Source organism: Medicago truncatula, chromosome 7 (assembly GCF_003473485.1).
Source record: "Medicago truncatula cultivar Jemalong A17 chromosome 7, MtrunA17r5.0-ANR, whole genome shotgun sequence".
Taxonomy (NCBI): Eukaryota; Viridiplantae; Streptophyta; class Magnoliopsida; order Fabales; family Fabaceae; genus Medicago; species Medicago truncatula.
The window spans coordinates 47549041-47566898 of NC_053048.1; the positions used below are offsets into that span (position 1 = coordinate 47549041).

Genomic DNA, 17858 nt, shown 5'->3' on the forward strand with positions numbered 1-17858 from the left:
TTCCTGGTTTGAACTCTTTCAAGAATATATTTTTTTTTTTGGTAACTTTCAAGAATAGATTTAATAGTTTAAACATATCAATTAGCTAACCATGAATTTTTCAAAGTTGAATCAAAATATTGTGAGAAAGTAAGAAGCACAGAATTTCTTTTAAAATGTTTTTAGACAACAAAATTTAAAACTCATTTTGCAAAAGTAAAACATACGAGCACTTAAACCTACTCGGTTCTCGTGAGTATAGCTCAGCTGGTAGGGACAAATGCATAATATATGCAAGATCCGCGACCACCATAAAAAAAATATAAAAAAAAACCTACTCATATAGTTGATCTTAACTTTAGTTTCTTTTGTTATTAAAAATAGAAGCAAACCAGATCCGTTTCAAATTCACAATGATTTCTAGGCTTCACTAAATTAAGATCGAAGCCAAACAAATACATTGACATGCAGTAGCATTCTTGTTACACCATTTCCAAAAGCCAGTCTGTTTCCTCAATTTGAAGGACGTCCAAATATATGTACAAATGAGATCAATAAATACTATAAATACTATAGTATAAATTATTTATCCTTCTTATCCTCAGGCAAAGCAGAAGATTTGCAGATAGGACATAGTTTCTTCATAGATAACCACTTTTTGATGCAGCTTACATGGTAGTCATGTCCACAAGTTTTAAGTGTCCCAACATCGTCCATGTTCTTGTACTCTTCCTGTAATTGTCAACAAAAACTAGTAAGCACCTGGTTAATGCCATCCAAATACAATAAAATAAATCATTATGAATGTAGGGAAAACATACCAGACAGATCACACAGCTTCCTTCATCCTGACATTGGTCAGATGAACAATATATTGTTTCTGTCACACACTTGGAAAGAACATCCTCAGACAATCCTGTGTTCACTTGGCCAATCCTCTCCCCAAGTGCAAGTAGTTCCTAAAGAAACCGATCATCAAAATAATTAGGATGTAAATAATGCTAATTGTAACACAGGAAAGAATAATAGATTAATAGCTACCTCATAGCTCATGTTATCAATGTCCATCCTCATTTCTCTGTGCTGATCAAGCACATTCCTAGAACCATATAGTGAGGCACGCTCAACAATCATAAAACCCTGAAAACCCAAAATAAATGAATACATTTTGAGCCAATAGAAGTAAGGCCAGAAATAACAAATTTGCAGCTCGTGATGGATAGTGCAAAAAAAATACTACAGTGGAAGTAATTTGCTGAAATTTTGCAAATAAAACAAGCATTCAAGGCTAACTATATGGTGCACACACAAACACATGAGAGCAGGTGTTCCAACTGTCAAGTATTAACAGATGTATCATTCCTTTAATACTGACAAACAAAATTAGAGTTCTCTGATATACTGACCGGTACCTCAGAGGATGATAATCTTGCATGGAGAGCAGCCTGATCAGCCAGTGATCTATATCTTTCACTAGAAATTCTTGACCTTCCATTTCTGTCACTGTTCCGCCAGCCAACAGTGTTCAATGGCCTTGGATGTCTAGAAGGGTAACCTTCAGCTACCATGGGCAACCCATTATCTGAAGGTGTCGCTTGACCCAAGCGCAAGCTTGAAGAAGCCCTATAAGCTGGAGTGGATCTCTGAGAGTAATTACTTCGAGTTCCCCTAGCAGTCTGAGTTAAATTTTGAAAACTTTGAGCAGTAGTAGGGTTTCTGCTTGTGCCAAAATCATGATGGAAGCTTCCAACATCTACAGTAGCATTACTAGCAGCGGCAGCAGCAGCAGCATTTCCAACAGGGAAGTGACTTGTCTCAAGACCAAAAGTACTAGCATCTGTATTGTAAGAAAGATTGTTTAGACATACAAGTGAGGACAATTTAATGTTTATGTTTCGATTCTAAGACATTAACCACAAACTAACCTGGTAATAACACTCTTCCATTAGCAGGAGTTACGTTCATTTGGCTCCAATCCCTTGTCAGAGAGGTGGAAACCTGAGAAAGATCCGCCAAGCTAGAATGGCTGACTGGTGGGACAGTAGGATACGAGTTGTGTGAATGGCTACTTGATAAATGGGTCCTACACAGGTTGGATTCCAAATCAAGTGAAGAACGGCTCCTAACATTCCTTACAGAACTCTCACCCTTCATTGAGAGACCAGCACCTCTGAATGTGGGTGCCATAGCAGCATGATCCCAAGGCATATATTGAGGATCCATATTTGGTTTCTCTGGCCATGATTCTGGAGGTATCGGAAGATCACTTGAAGTCCCAGCATTGAAATACCCACTTGAACTGCCTCTCTCATAGACTGAAGGAATTCCAGGGCTCTTCCTCTTGTGATGCGCTCGTCCACTCCCCATTGTAAGATCAATAAAACCACTATCAACATGAAATGCTTGTCTGTCATAATTGGAAGAAGAAGGCTGGTGTACAAAGTTTTCAGATACTGCAAAGAAAGGTCCAGCACTAGACGAATGCATAAAATGATCATTAGTAGAAGTGCCCGATGTGTCCAATTGATGAGGAGGTGGTACTTCAATATTGGGGCCTGAGGATGCATATCCATTTGACCTTGTGTTGGCGTTCCAATGAGAAGGGAAATAAATGTTATCTATAGACATATTTTCCACAGGATAAATAAAAGAACCATTTTCTGAAGAGCTGGTCCCACCTGCAATGGATGTTCGTTCAATAAGTAATATGGTTTGTTGCAAGCAATGCAGTTATTTGCAACGGAAAAACGGCTAATGAAACAAAATCGAAGTGAAAACAAAGCATTTAAATTTAACATTACCATGGTTCACATGATGTTGATCAGTCAGCATATTATTCCAATTCGGGTCAGCCTCGCCCTCAAACATTGGAGATGCATTGAATAAGTGTCTATGCCCCATAATTGCACTTGCAACCCCCAATAGTAAAAAATAGTGTAATTGAGTCAGATATGCAAATAATTCAACCTACAACGCAAAAAAGCATTCAACAATTCAATATTAAAAAACAACTAATAATCCACAAAATTTTATAAGATGCCAGAGCTTCACAATGGGTACAGCTTATGAAGAAAAAGAAACTGCTATTAAATACTCAATTGAATCTAAACTATTATGATTCCAACATACTCTATTGGTCCTGTTCGGCCCTGCATTATCAGTGATACATACCAACATACTCTTTTGACTAGATAAGTAAAAAATAGTACACGAGCTTTATGAATATTACGATTTAGGTGATATGTTTAATTGGCCAACAAACAGTTCAATGCTACCATTCAAAGGACATTGACACTATCAAAAATTGCATGCAAAATGAAGATTTAAATAAGCTTGGTGAGTTAAAATGTCATCAATATGCATGAATGAAAATAGAAGCATAAACAACAGCTACAACAATTCGACCAAAGAGGATAATCACCACAGGCAATTATTTGTGGAAGATCAAAGGAATTCGCAACCAATCTACTAACTAGACCGTAAACACTAAACACTAGCCACTCAAGTCTCCTTAATAATAATGGATAATCATCAGCCCAAATAAGTCACTAACTTGAAGCCAATATACTCAGGCCCTATTTCCACTGATACAGAAAGAGCAGCTTCTAGTCTAAGGCAAGAAAACAGAGGAGGGAAATGTGAACAACAAGAAAGAAATATGACATTGTTGAGATTTAAATTATATGATGGATCCTCACTCTAAGTTTTTAATAATGGAAGCATGAATTCAGATTTGACTTAATAAAAAGAGGAGGGATTGGAAAATAGGATGACTAACGCATCAGATATTACCTGGCTAGGTTTACCAAGTGTTAGAAGGTGTTAGCATTTTATAACCATTTCCTGCATCCGAACAAGATAATTAATTGTGCAGAGGCCACAAGCAAAGAGTGGGGAAACACTCATATCTGTGCCTTCTAATCTAATCAGTAAACAAGACAAGACCAAAGAACCACACACACATTAAGTAAATTCCAGAGACCAGCAAAAAAAATACAAATAGTTCAAGACAAAAACCTTTTTGTATAAAATAGGAGGAAAAAATACAGTGTAATAGGCTTTGAGAACAAAAAAGAAATATTTCCCCTTTGAAAAAGACATGTATATTTGGAAGAAAAGGAAAATGTAGGAAATGCATTGATAAAGGCATACAGAACAGAGTACGAAAAAGCGGCTTACTTCTAGACAAAATGTTGACAGGAGAAATATTAACATAGAAAACTTACATTGATGCGATAGCAGATCAAATAATAGCATTAATATGGACTAGGATCATCTCCAACAAAAAAAAAAATAGAGTGACAGGAGAGAGAAGATTGAGGTAAAATGAGGTGATTAGGAGAGAAAATAATTGAGAGAGAGAGAGATAGAAAACAGATGTTGTAGGAGGGATATATAGAAATTGTGGGAGAGGATCCAAATCTACATTAATGTATAGTAAGTTAAAATAAAAATAAAACATCTCATTATTTTATAAGCCGAAGATTCAGAACCCAGCTTTCTTTGAGAAAGGAGAGAAGGCTTCACAGAATTCCTTACCCTTAATATGCCCAGATAATTCTAAATAAACTTATTCACAAAAGGTGGGTCAAATTAAAGCAAATGTATGTGTTATAGATTCTGATTTGTTTATATGCCAAAAACAATAATCTTGAGCATTTTGACATACTCAAAAATAAGTCATTCCAAACATACTGACAACTCACTTAGCCATGAAGCTTTATCAGATCATTAGTTATTGAAAACGGGGAACTTAAGAAAATAATACAGATTGACGGGCTTTTCCTTAACATAAATTAAATTCAGTTTCAGATTTCTCTAAGAACCAAACACTAAATAGTTCAAAAAATCAAGTTAGAGATTAAATCATTGTATGATTTCAAATTATAAAGGTTTTGTATATGACATTTTCTTTCTAGTAAATACATTCCTACACATTCTTGTGCATATTGGCTTTACACTAAAATGATGGAAAAGCTTCAAAGAAAGTAGTATGGCTTTCTCCTTGTGGAAATTTTTCCTTTTACCAGAAAATTAACGATTAAAACATGTTGCCCATATCCAAGTCTAATCAATTTTCTTCATAATCAAACACAAGTTTGTGTCCTCATAAGACCCTCCATTGTCCCCCACAATAAGGCAAGAAGTTTAAATTAGGATATGTACGCTTGAACATTGAAGTAAGATATTATGCATCCCTCATCTGCAATCTGGTTAGACTACCAAAACCTTGACACTAGTTTCACTTCATTCCACAACCTCCAGAAATCATAAGTGAAGATTATGACCAGCTCATGACAGCTTGCATGTCAGCAAACTTAAAGGTCCAAGTCCAAAATATAGCATCATCCAGCACAAAACAAATCCCAACCACTGGATGTTGAATTATTGGAGAACTAACTGTTAGCACTAGCAGAATCAGAAACTGCACCAACAAAAAGGGCAGTTAATGTTAAGAGTGGAGGCACAGTCCTACAGCAGTCACCATCAATGGTATGTACTAAAGGTTCAAATTACCAATCTGCATAGCCGTAGTGCATACTTGTCTACTGCGAATGCTACATGACAATCATACAGGGTAAAGCTAAACTCATTATACCCAACCCCACTAAGAAGCGCCATCTCCAGAGCAGATCCCAAACTAAGAACAATACGAATTTGACTAGAGCATTAACAAGTCACGGGGCAGATATTACTACTGAGGTTTGCCAACATCCATATCTTAGAACCTTAAAGCACATACTAGAACAATGATATGTATAAAGTTCCACGGCCCTCCTTAAAATTCCTGTAACAGCCCAAATCAACATCTCGCATCACTAGACATTGGTAGTCACTAGTCAGCATACCTATAGCCACGGTATCTCCAGCATAATTACTAGGGCATCTCATGCCAAACAAGAATCCGATCACAGAAGATGGATGTATCTTGGATGACAAATATCTAAAGGACACAACCCAGATGAACGGGGCCTATACAATCTTCCAACTAACAGAGATTCTTTGGTACAATACTCTTTCTTCATCCTATATGAAAAGTGGGCTCACCACTCCTTAATTGCGGCATATCATCATGCTAATAAATCCTGAGAAAATAGAACATGCCAATATCATCACTTATGAGTTCTAAGGATTTCCCCATTAAACTAAGATTCAAATGGACCTACAACACCATCTGTAATTCAGACAATGTAATGGAATGGGCCAAATGAAGAAAAGACCACCCGGTCCCATAACCCGCACAACGCAAATGCGAAGGCAAAACCATTTTTTGCAAATGACAACAATAATAAACTTTTAATGCGTAAACCCAAAGGAGGGTGCAAATTATTAGAACTTTTTTAAATTTTCTATCAGATATAAGAATAAATTATATTACAAAAGGCAGGGAAGAGAGGAAATGAAGTTAGAATTTCCAATTAACTCGCATCTCACCAGTGGATGTAGATGTGATATGTACAACACACCAACAGCAACAAGAAACCTGCATGATAAAAAAAAAACCATCTAAACCTAATTGATTCTAAGAATACCTAATAAATAACTATTATTTTTGATATACAACTGGTATAAAATATCAAACCATGGACAAAAATACAGAGTAAAAATCATGAACTATGATATAAACACAGACCAAAATAATATTTTCCCATTCCATATACGAGTCAATTGATGAATTTCTAACGAAGAGTTAGTATATGAAGTATAAACTGCATAAAATGAACATCATGTACATTCTGTAGCGTAAACGACATTAATAATTAATTGTTTTTCCACTTCTCTGACAAAGAGATATCAAGTAAAAAGCTTTATGTGCTGTCCTTCCATCACATAGCAAAATCAGCCAAAATTGGGTGATTCACAGCAAAATATATCAACACTTAAAAACAAAATCAGCACCCAATTAGCAATTGTAATGGGGCAGGAAAATATATAAAGACTTAAACAACCCACTACCACAATGAGATTCCTTTATGAACAAATAAACAAGCACACCAAACATACATATAAAGATGGCATCAAAACGATGTCTTTGTAGCACCGACACCTCTGATCAAAGGCGTGTCAGATGTAATTGTATTCCAATAGTTCATTTTCTCAAATTATTAACGGTTTCGACATGTAAGTGTGTTTCAGCTATAATAAAAATAAAAATAAATAATAATAATAAACGATTAGATTTCCTGGGAAATCCAAAAATCTCAATCAACCAAACAAGCAATCGGAGGGTCAGTAACATCATCAATTCACAAAAATATTAAAAAAAATAAAAAAGGTGAAAACGGTGATTGATTATGCAGATGAAACAATATAATCGAAAATCTGAAAGTGATCAAGATATGCATACCAAAAAACAAAGAAACAGAAAACGATGATCGTCGAGAATATAGAATAATTGATAGAATAGAATAGAATCAGAAAGATAAAGGTGACTTACGAATCGGTGAAGAAGCGGAAGCGGTTGAGTAACGATCTGGAACACGCAACGCAAGAAGAAGGTGAGAAGGGTTTGTTTGATTTATTTGAAGAATAAGAAGAAGAAGAAGAAGGAGACAATGTAATAAAGCGGTTGCTATAAAACATAAACAAATAACCCAACAAGAAGAGGATGTGATATGACAAAGAAAATATAATTGAAATTTTTATTGCATTGCACGGCCCGATTCACCGGTTACCGATTTAATGCGTTAACTGCTCCTTCAATTTTCAAACTTCCTTTTTCTTCTTTCTTATGGGATTTCATTGCATAAAAGTATCAAATCTTATTTATTAATATAAATATAATCAATTTTCTAAATATATTCTTTACTTTTTATCATTACTCCTAAAATATATTGGAATCAATAATAATAATTTAGCATCATGGTTGATCGATCAAGATTAGAGAAACAATATTAAATAATATCTTAATTTGGCGGTTCGAAATCGGATCATAGACGTGCAACAACGTTAAAATTTATAAGGAGGGTTTGTTGCCTTTTGGGTTCCACGAGCCTCGAAGGATAAGATTTTCCGCGTGGATCATATTTGTTTTATGCAAAATAACATCTTAATGTAGTAAGTCATTATTATATCAACAACAATATAATCATCATTTGAAATATACGTGATAAAACTTTCTTTTTTTGAAAAATTGTTAAGTGAACAAAAATTCATCTTTAAAGTAAATACATGGAAAATCAGGATTCAAACGCCAAACTTTATATATATATACACACACGTTGTCTCTAAAAACTGAGCATATGTATGATAAAACTTTAACTTATAAAAAAAAATTATATTCTAATATTTTAACACACACATAAATATAATATTATATACCTTGTTAAAAAAAATACTCGTATATTCTACTAAAAACTTGTCAAAGAAATATCATTTTAGTAGAATATCTATAGAAAAATACACATATTTGTAATATATATATATATATATATATATATATATATATATATATATAAAATAATAATAACAATTACTTGTAAAAAAATACTCAATTCCACTTTTATTTTTTAACAAAATATTCGACTAAAAAAAGTAGTAAGCCATCATATTGGTAAAGATTAAAGAAAAAATTTATAGTTCATCATAAAATATCGTTTTATGCAGATTTACCATAGAATATCTCAATTTAATGAATCGCCATGATCTTATCATCAACACAAACCACTTTATTCACAAGCCCGTCAAAACCCATGGGCGGATGCATTGCATGGTCATGTGTGGCTAAAGCCACGCATCAACTTCCCAATTTTATTTTATTTTAAATAAATAAAGCACGTATCTATATCAAAATATTTTTTCTTTTCACGTGAAACAAATAAGTGCAACACATTTATTATGGTTTATAAGTTTTTTAAAGTTAGCTTTTCTCCCGTGGGTAGCAATTGCAAATGTTAAACATATTTTTTTAGCTATAAAAGTTACGAATAGTCAACTATATGACAAAATAAGTTATCAGTGGCTAAATGACAGTTTTGTAATTTATACAGAAAGAAATGTTCTTTTAAAAGTTAGTACCACTGTTATTTTACCTCATTTTCAACAAATGGATATGAGACAATTTTTATTGTAATTGTATTGTATGAGACGTTATTTTATTTACATATAGTTTGCATTATTTAAAAAAAAATTAAACACGCATACACCGAATGATGTCTAAATTCGTCCCTGCCAAAACCATAGTTTTAGACTTATATTCTATGAGTAGTGATATTTGAACAACCATTTCATACAACTTTTTGTGACAACTTCTTTTTTCTCTCTTTTTATTGGTTAAAAATAATGATGAGAAAAAAAAAGATAATAAGAGAAAAATAATGTGAGTATGAGAAATAAAGTTATTAAAAAGTTGTCATAAAGTGGATGTACAAGTATCATTTCTCATATTCTATTATCATATCTCAATAGTTAAAATCTTATATTGGATTGGATCTAAGTTGGGTTTTGCAATCAAATCATCATGATTTGACAGGAGAAAAATCATATGGGCTTTGACCCTCTTTTTATCCAAAAGAAGAAAGAAAAAATTCACTATTTTACCTTTATAAAAAAAATATAACATAAAAAATGGAATTGGTCTCTTATTTTAAAATTTGATAATTTTGGTCCCCCATCATATTTTTAATTGATAAAAGATAATGTGATAAGCTTTAAATATCGTATGAAGATGAGAAAATGTCAACATTGATGAAATCTAAAGAAAATTCTATTAAAAACTTTATTTAAAACATGTTATATCATCATATTTTAGATAAAATATTAAACATAGGAAACCAAAACAAACAAATTTTATAATAGAGAGACCAATTTTACAAAACGATAAAAATAGGAAAAACAAAACTGTAATTAAGTTTTTTTTTTTTTTTTGAAAAAGCTAATAATGCCAAATTGGACCACTAGAGGAGAAATGAAACATTTGACAAAAAAAAATTGTGAAATATCAAAATGGATATTTCACCACCACAATGGAAAATGAGAAATTTCATGGAGGAGAGTAAAGGTGCATTATTCTTTAGCCCGCATCGCGGGATACCATATGATACTACGCGCCAGCGGGCTCGACAGTTTTGGTGTTCCTTAGATGCGTGTGTTGACTCTATACCTCAAAAACATAAATTTGTTACGTGTTTCATATGATGATTCAACGCATGCATGTGTGCAAGAAATTTATTTGTATACATGTTTTTGAAGTGATTCGACTTTTAAGTTGTTACAATTCTTCATCTATTAATTGAAGTAGTTAAGTTAAAGTGGTTAACAACATTTATCTAGACAAATTGTTTCAGCAGCATGCATTAGTTCGTGATTTGCATGCACATTTTGCTGAAGCTTTTTTTTTTTTTTTTTTTTTTAATTTTCATAGTCTTTTAATCATATTCAAGATATTGCATTTAAGAGAAATAGAGAAGAAATAGAGAAAAGAGAAATAAGGGAGAGAGAGTATAATAACAGAGAAAGACAAGAGAAATATAGTAGATTTGAGGTATTGTTTGGTTTAAGAGAAAGAGAAGAGAGAAGTGTTGATGATTATTGAAAGTACTAAAATATCCTTTTATTATAAACCCATCAAGCTCATTTTTTTTTAATATATATATATATAGTTTAAATTTAAATCCATCAATTTCAAGTAATTATTTGATTTGAGAATTTAAAATATAGTCAAATTAATTAAATTATTCAAACTGCATTAGGTAATTTATTTTATTTAAAAAATAATGAATTTATTAAAAGCTAAATTAACATATGAACTACCAAGAACAAAATTCGGTTGAGAACAATTTTTTTAGAAAACTGAGAAGTGGGTCCGAGGGTATTAATGGAAATTGAGCTTTTCTCTTAGCATTTTTCAGATTTCTTCGCACCTCAGAGAAGAAAAGCAAAAGTGGTAGATCCCACCATAATTCTATCTCTCTTCTATATTTCTTGGCATACCAAACAAGAGAAGTTGGGTCTCTCTCCAATTTCTCTCTTGGCAATCTCTCTCTCCCCTATTTATCTGATACCAAACAGAGTGTAAAAGTAAATATATATCTCGAGTGAAACTGCACCTCAGGTTCTAGGGATCATTCTATTTAAGTTTTATTTTGAGTTAAATGTTGAAATGAAGATACATTTTTCATCACACGTTGAATATCTATATACGCACGCATACATTCTTAATCACATAATGTTGCAATCGATGATTTTTTCATTGCAGTTTTTATTTTAGTTTAGTACGTGGCCCCTTTCCCTCACAATGAATAACACGTTCTTTGGCTGAAATTAAAACGAAAATTATTAGAGCCATGGCATGTCGACACATTACTTTGTCTCTTATTCGGATTTTTTCAAAGTACTGTTTAAATTCGGTGAGGTGTTGAACTTTCTCTTTTTCTTCTTTAATTCCCTCTCTAGATAATAATAGGAAGAAGAAAAAAAAAAAGAAGCAAGTTCTTGACTTTCAGATGGATAAAAAACAAAATCAAAAGGGCAATAAAGGTAGAATGGTAAATAATTGAAGAATGTACGTACAATGCACTAAGAGGAAAAAGATAGATGAAGTTAAAGGAAAAGGGACATAAGCGTGGACAATGGACCTAACTCACCAATAAAAGTCCAATGCGTAACAAGAGCATATGCATTGGATTAGGCTTTGGCTAATGCCCCCAATTTGACAATATTTATTATATATATATATGCAGCATAAATTCACTTGCTAGGTCCCCCACTTACTTTGATCCTTTGTGAATTCACAATGCACTTAATTATTGGTACACCGATTAGACTATATTTCACACAAAGAGGTGATGTATTTTGACCACATATAGTATCAACGAAGCATCTTATAAACATCAAAAGATGCATGTTTCAATTCTTTATCATCAACTTAAAAGAAACATCAATTAGACCATCACTTATTTTGGACTGTTGTTAAATAATGCTAAAAGCAACGACCATTTTGTTAATAGTCTTTAATTACTATTTTGTTTTCTTTTTTGTTCATAAACAAAGTGATAACACAGTTGAAACTGACACACAACTCCAAAATTTTAAGTTTGAATTTAGATAAATGTGTTTAAGCTAGCAATTTCAATATTATCATTTAAACTAAGTTTTAGGAACAATTACTGTTTTAATTTCTAGATGATGAGAATTGACGAATGCTATTTTATTTAACAATTTCACAATTGTCCATCTAGAAATATAGCTAGTGAAATCACTTAAATAATCCACTATTCTTTGTCCTCTTACCATTGTGTTATTCCACTTTTTTTCTTTCAAAAAGACAAATGTTTTATATTCGGGGGATACAAATACAATGCCTCTATCATCCCCTTACGTCGAGTGATTGGTGAGGCAATAAAAATGAGCGGATTCCAATTCTTCGGGACTAGTTTTCCTTATCCTCTTACCATTGTGTTAATCGTGTTGAAATCCTTCTCATTTATAAAAATAAACAGGGGAAATGTTAACTTGTGCGCTTGGGGCATAAATTAAGAAGCTAAATATGGAACTTTTATTTTGAAAATTATGCATTTAATATCTTAAAAGTTTTAAAAATTATATTTTCAATCTCTATTTTAAATAAATAGAGATTATTATTATCAAAGAGATAAACACAAAAAATAGGTAGTGGATACCCGTTAAATGAGTTTCAATATTATTAATTATTTTTAATATTTTTTGTCTTTATCTCTCCAAACAAAAGAAATAGAAAATAGTTAAATGGAAAGGATCCTAACTCGTGTTAATCACTTTCTTTCGTGAATTTTATATGTCATACCTTAGAGTTGATATGGTTTTTAGTTATGGGAGGCCGCACCAAAGACTAAGTATGATGTGGTTTTTAATTAAAAACATCTTTATTTATGTCCTTCAGCGTTCCTTCCATTTGAGAATATAAGGATATTTTTTTATAAAATAAAATAATAATTAATGATGATGAGATTCACTTAATGATAGAATCCACAACCTAATTTTTTGTGTATCTCCTTCTAAATGACAACCTCCATTTATTTCTATTAATGGAGAGTATTCTGACTCGTCAAAACATAGAAATAAACCAGGTCGACTCACAACACTTTCTAACTTAAACTGCATTGAAGTTTAGTAGTATCATGGGTTAGAATTCACAACCTATTTTTTGTGTGTATCTCTTTCTAAATGATATCCTCCACTTAATTTTATAAATAGAGAGAATTCTGACTCGTCAAAAATATATTGATACAAATAAATCAGGTCGACTCGCAACACTTTTTAACTTGAACTGCATTTGAATTTGGATGAATGTGTCTAATATAATAGTTTTAATGTTATCAATTGAGCTAGGTTTCAAAGATAAATGATTTAATTCTTTGATATAATAAAAATTGTAAAGTGCGTTGAAAATGTGTTGACAACCTTTTCTTAAAATTTTACAAAAAATTAAAAACATTTTTCTATAAATTTCTTTAAGAATGTTAGACGGTACCCCAAGATATTGATTAAGCAAGCAAAACAAATAATTTTTTTTATAAAAAATGGTGTAATTACTACTTAATCAAAAAGTTAAAACTTATATTTTTATGACAAATTTTCTATTTATAAATTCTTTAATCATTACCCAGAAACACGGATTAGCAAGACATTTTCTTTAAATATTGAGATCTCTTTTTCTCGATCAACGAAGAGAAAGGCGATAGAGTTGCTATGAGTTGTGATTCAAGTGGATGTCTTTCTTCTTGGAAAAACACCGGTGTTGTGCGATGTGTTAGAGAATCCAATGCAAGTGCATGGTTGTGCGACATTTCACGATCAAATTGTTAAGCGGTGTGATTACTTGTAATAACAGATAGCTTGCGCATCATGTTATCTTGCCATTCCATAAAACTTTACTATGTTATCTTACTCTATAGTCTATATGATTCTAATCCTTGCTAATAGTTAGTTACAGTTAGTTAAGATTATATGCAGCTATATATAACTATGTTGTAACAAATTCTTTTCAGTTGAATGAATCTAGAGATTTTCTCTCACTTATTTTCTCTTTTTTCTTCATTAAACTTATGCATTTTCTCTGATTCCACCAAGGATACGGTGAAGTTTATGACAAATAACTTTGGAGTGTTTAGTTTTTTTGAATCAAAAGGGATGAAAGGAGCATCACCCAAATTCATCAAGCAAAAAGAAAGAACTACATACAATAAAATGGGGCTAAGCCTTTGTTTGGTTCAACTTCTTGTTGCCTTAAAAGCACTCTTTAGTAATCTCAATTCTCAAGAGTGAAATCGAGCAATTCCAACATATTTGATTTAACTTCTTAAAATCTATTCTCATCCTCAAAAATAATTTCGATTCAAACTATAGTTCCTAACTATTGAGTTAACCGATCAATTATGCATTAAATTTTGTAATTTGGTTGTTACAATCCATTATTTTCCGTGAGTATTGTTAACGAGTGCCCCCGATGCACTTTTTAAGCAATCTGAAATAAGAATTTATTCTTTAAGAAAGTCAAATATTTCAATTTTCAATGCATTAATTACACAAATTACCATAAAAACTTACTATTTAAAACTCTTAAAAGAGTGCCCCGGAAACGGTCATTAACATTTCCCATTTTTCTTTAGTGTCCTTCATCAATTCCTTTCCTTTAATTTCATACCAACATACCATTATTTTTTTCTCCATAAATCCAACCATTTTCCTCCCTAATCTCTTACTCCTAAATTTTATTAGGTTGCAACAACTTAACCCTAGAAATTTGGCTCCAAAATTGCAGCATTAAATGCTAAGTGAGATAATCCTAAAAAAAAATTGGCTCTAAAGTGTTTGGAAATTTGAATTTCAAATTATTTTATTCGAACAAACCTACTAGCATTTACCAATATATATTATTAATAACAATGATATTTTCCAAAGCAAAAATTTAACAACAAAAAATTGACCCTAAATCATATAGAGGAGTCATAAAAAGTGATCTATTATCTCTTATTTTGTTTTGCATCGCCGAGGAGGTTCTGCAGAAGTATATATCTCTTTGTTGATATCCTAATGGGACCTAGAGGCACGATGATATACCTAATCAAGTTTTTTTTTCTTCTTCTAATGATATAGGCAACAGAGAAGAAGGATGGTTGCAGCAGTGAAGGTTTCTGCCGACATGGTTTAATTTTTTCACAGGTAATATTTACATTCCTTCTTCTCATTCGGTTTACACGTTCTCCTAATTTATTATTGTACATGTTTCAATTTTATTCTGCATTTGATTATTTTTTTGGGTTATTTTTTTTATTAAAGTGGTGATTATTTTGTCTTTCAAGGTTCAGATTAAAAAAATTGGAAAAATCAACGGAGGTTAGGATTTGTGAGTTTGATATGTAATTTTGTGTTTGATAATATATGGAGGAATTGATAGAGATATCTGAGAAAGGAAGTTACAAGGGCAATTAGAGACTCTTTTTCTTTGTTGTGATTGTTGCTACTTCCTCTTCCGATGTTGGCATCACCGCCCTTGTTGCCATTATCAATCTCTCCAATTTATCCGGCCGTGACAGGTATATCTAGCCGCGAAAATTATGATTCAACTACTTAAGTCTGTTAAAAAACATTATACTTTGTGGAAGTGTTATTTCTCTTTCAATCTGTTTCTATAACTATGCTGAAAAAAACATTTTGAATATTACTTTTCTTCATTAAAATGGAAATCCTTTATATCTTTTGTTGTGATTGTAGCTAAGTTGTAACAAGCATTTTGGCTATCTGAGGTGAGAGATAAATTTATCCCCATATTTTGAAGTTGATTATCTAAAATCTAAATGTATGCAGTCATCATAACTACTAATTGTTATACAGTTTAAAAATGATTGTAATCACCATGGATCTCTTTTGACGTTTTAACTAATCAAATGATAGTGTGAATGAATCTTTCTTACGCACTTATGGAACATACAAAGCAAATTTTTCATTGGTCTTTGCCCAATCATATACAGATGTTAATGTGAATAAAGTTTGCTTGATTTAAAATTATGGTGCTTATTTTTAATGTCTTTGTAACAGCTTAACTATAACCTTATGCATTATTAACATTCCCTTTTAGTTCATTAATATATTATTATGTTTCCTTGCTAATAACCTTAAAATAAGGCTTTCAGCCATTTCACTCCTTTAGATTGCGCGTTAAAAAAAAATGCAGATTTCTATATTTTCGTATTTCCTTGCTAATAGCCTTAAAATAAGGCTTTCAGCCAGCTTACAATTAGATTGTAGGTTTTTAAAAAATTACGTTTATATCTGCTTCTATGCGTTTTAAAATGACTAATATTATTCCCATTTGTTTTTTCACAAAGGCTGACAAGATTCATGCTACCGTAAGAAAGTCTCTGGTGATAAGTTATTGCAGTATATAATGGGCCATGACATGTCAACGCCAACTATCTTAATGCAGTATGCAAGCAACGGAAATACTTGGGTATAGATTGATCTGAGTTAGTTTATATTGTTTATTATTTATAAAAAAAAAAAAAAAGGTTTTCATACCAATGATCATGTGTCATTTTGTTGGAAAGGTATGATGGGAGTTTCAAATTCCTTTTTTGGAACAAATTTGATCATTAACGTGGATTATCCTGAATTTGCTGATTACAAATCTAAGTAAGAACTTAAAATTATGTCTTTAGATTTTCATATTTTTATAACAAATGATTTGCATGTATTTTCTGATGGATGTTTTTCTATATTCTATTAGGATGCAAAATGCAGAAATTCGTGTGACACATGATGTTAGTAGTATATCTGGACATAATTTTGTTCCTTTGAGCAATGATTTTCTCAACACTAGGAGGGATGTAGATTGAGGACCTTATTGAAGCTAACGAGGTTTGTGTTGGAGGTTTTAGTTTTTTTGACAGTTTAGGTTTCGTCTGATTGCATATTGATAATAAAATTAAATTTGAAAGGATGACTAAGTCCAACTTTGTGTTGCTTTTACAAGCCATCTGGTTTAACAATAGAATCGGAGTAATGAAGCACAATATTAAGGTGATAGTTTCCGCTAATGTAAAATGGCTTGGAGCAAGATAATAACGCAATGAACATGGTAGCTTAATGTCGGAGATGGAAAGAAGACTGAGTTTTGATGAAGTAAAAGCCTTACAAAAGAGCTTTAAGTTGAACAAGCTAGATCAAACGTGATATTAGAGATTTTGATGTTTTTAAGTTTGAGTATAGTAATATCAATCACTTTGATTGCACAAATAAATAACCCATTTGAAATCCTTTTTATTTTCTTCGAGGAAACCCACTTGAAATGCATTAGTTATGTGATAATCTGTAACTACATTTACATATAACTTTTTTTTTGCATTTCATTATAATTAGATAGCATTGTAAAAAAAAATATAGATAGCTAAACAATAAACACATTAAACCAATAGAACTAAATGCTAATGTGATTTAGCTTATGTTTTGTCCATCTGTCTCTAATTATAAGCTTTTTTTTTATTATAAATTGCATACTTAAATATAAGTTCCTATTTTTTTTAAACGTAATATGTGTTTTGATTTTTTTCTCTTCAAACATACCTGTTGATAGTAATATAAATTTATCTTTGATGAAGGGAACAATTGTTCATGGTACCCATGTAAATGCTAGAATAAGGGTAATTGAAGCACCTATCCATATATTAATACACTTACAACAAATATGATCGATCAAGTCTGATAAGATTATTTTTTTTATTTGATTATTTCACACATTAAAAAAGAATGGTAAATTTTGTCAAAAAATTGCAAAATTAAAGAAAGTGAATGGTAAATTTTGAAATGATTTTAGCTCATAAGACCCGTGCGGCGCACGGGTTATCAATCTAGTACACTTTAAATTAGTTTTGTAATGATATTTTAGTACTATATTACACTAT

General features: G+C 31.7%; 1 protein-coding gene across 6 annotated transcripts; it reads right to left on the reverse strand.

The window, feature by feature from the left end:
* Positions 1-325: 325 nt before the first annotated feature.
* On the reverse strand, positions 326-7652 carry LOC11432972 (probable E3 ubiquitin-protein ligase RHG1A). 6 transcript variants are annotated; one of them, XM_039827775.1, is made up of 9 exons: positions 7418-7557; positions 6415-6463; positions 5497-6065; positions 2781-5404; positions 1905-2657; positions 1386-1816; positions 1021-1119; positions 801-938; positions 326-711 (listed from the first exon to the last, which is right to left on the reverse strand). In XM_039827775.1, the coding sequence occupies exons 4-9, from the start codon at positions 2878-2880 to the stop codon at positions 562-564; spliced, it is 1671 nt and encodes a 556-aa protein (XP_039683709.1). In that variant the 5' UTR covers positions 2881-5404; positions 5497-6065; positions 6415-6463; positions 7418-7557; the 3' UTR covers positions 326-561. The 6 variants fall into 6 exon arrangements, with proteins under 6 accessions (XP_039683709.1, XP_039683708.1, XP_024627171.1 ...); XM_039827774.1 differs by having other exon boundaries at positions 2781-2946; positions 3772-6065; XM_024771403.2 differs by lacking the exon at positions 5497-6065 and having other exon boundaries at positions 2781-2946; positions 7418-7652.
* Between the last annotated feature and the right edge of the window lie 10206 nt (positions 7653-17858).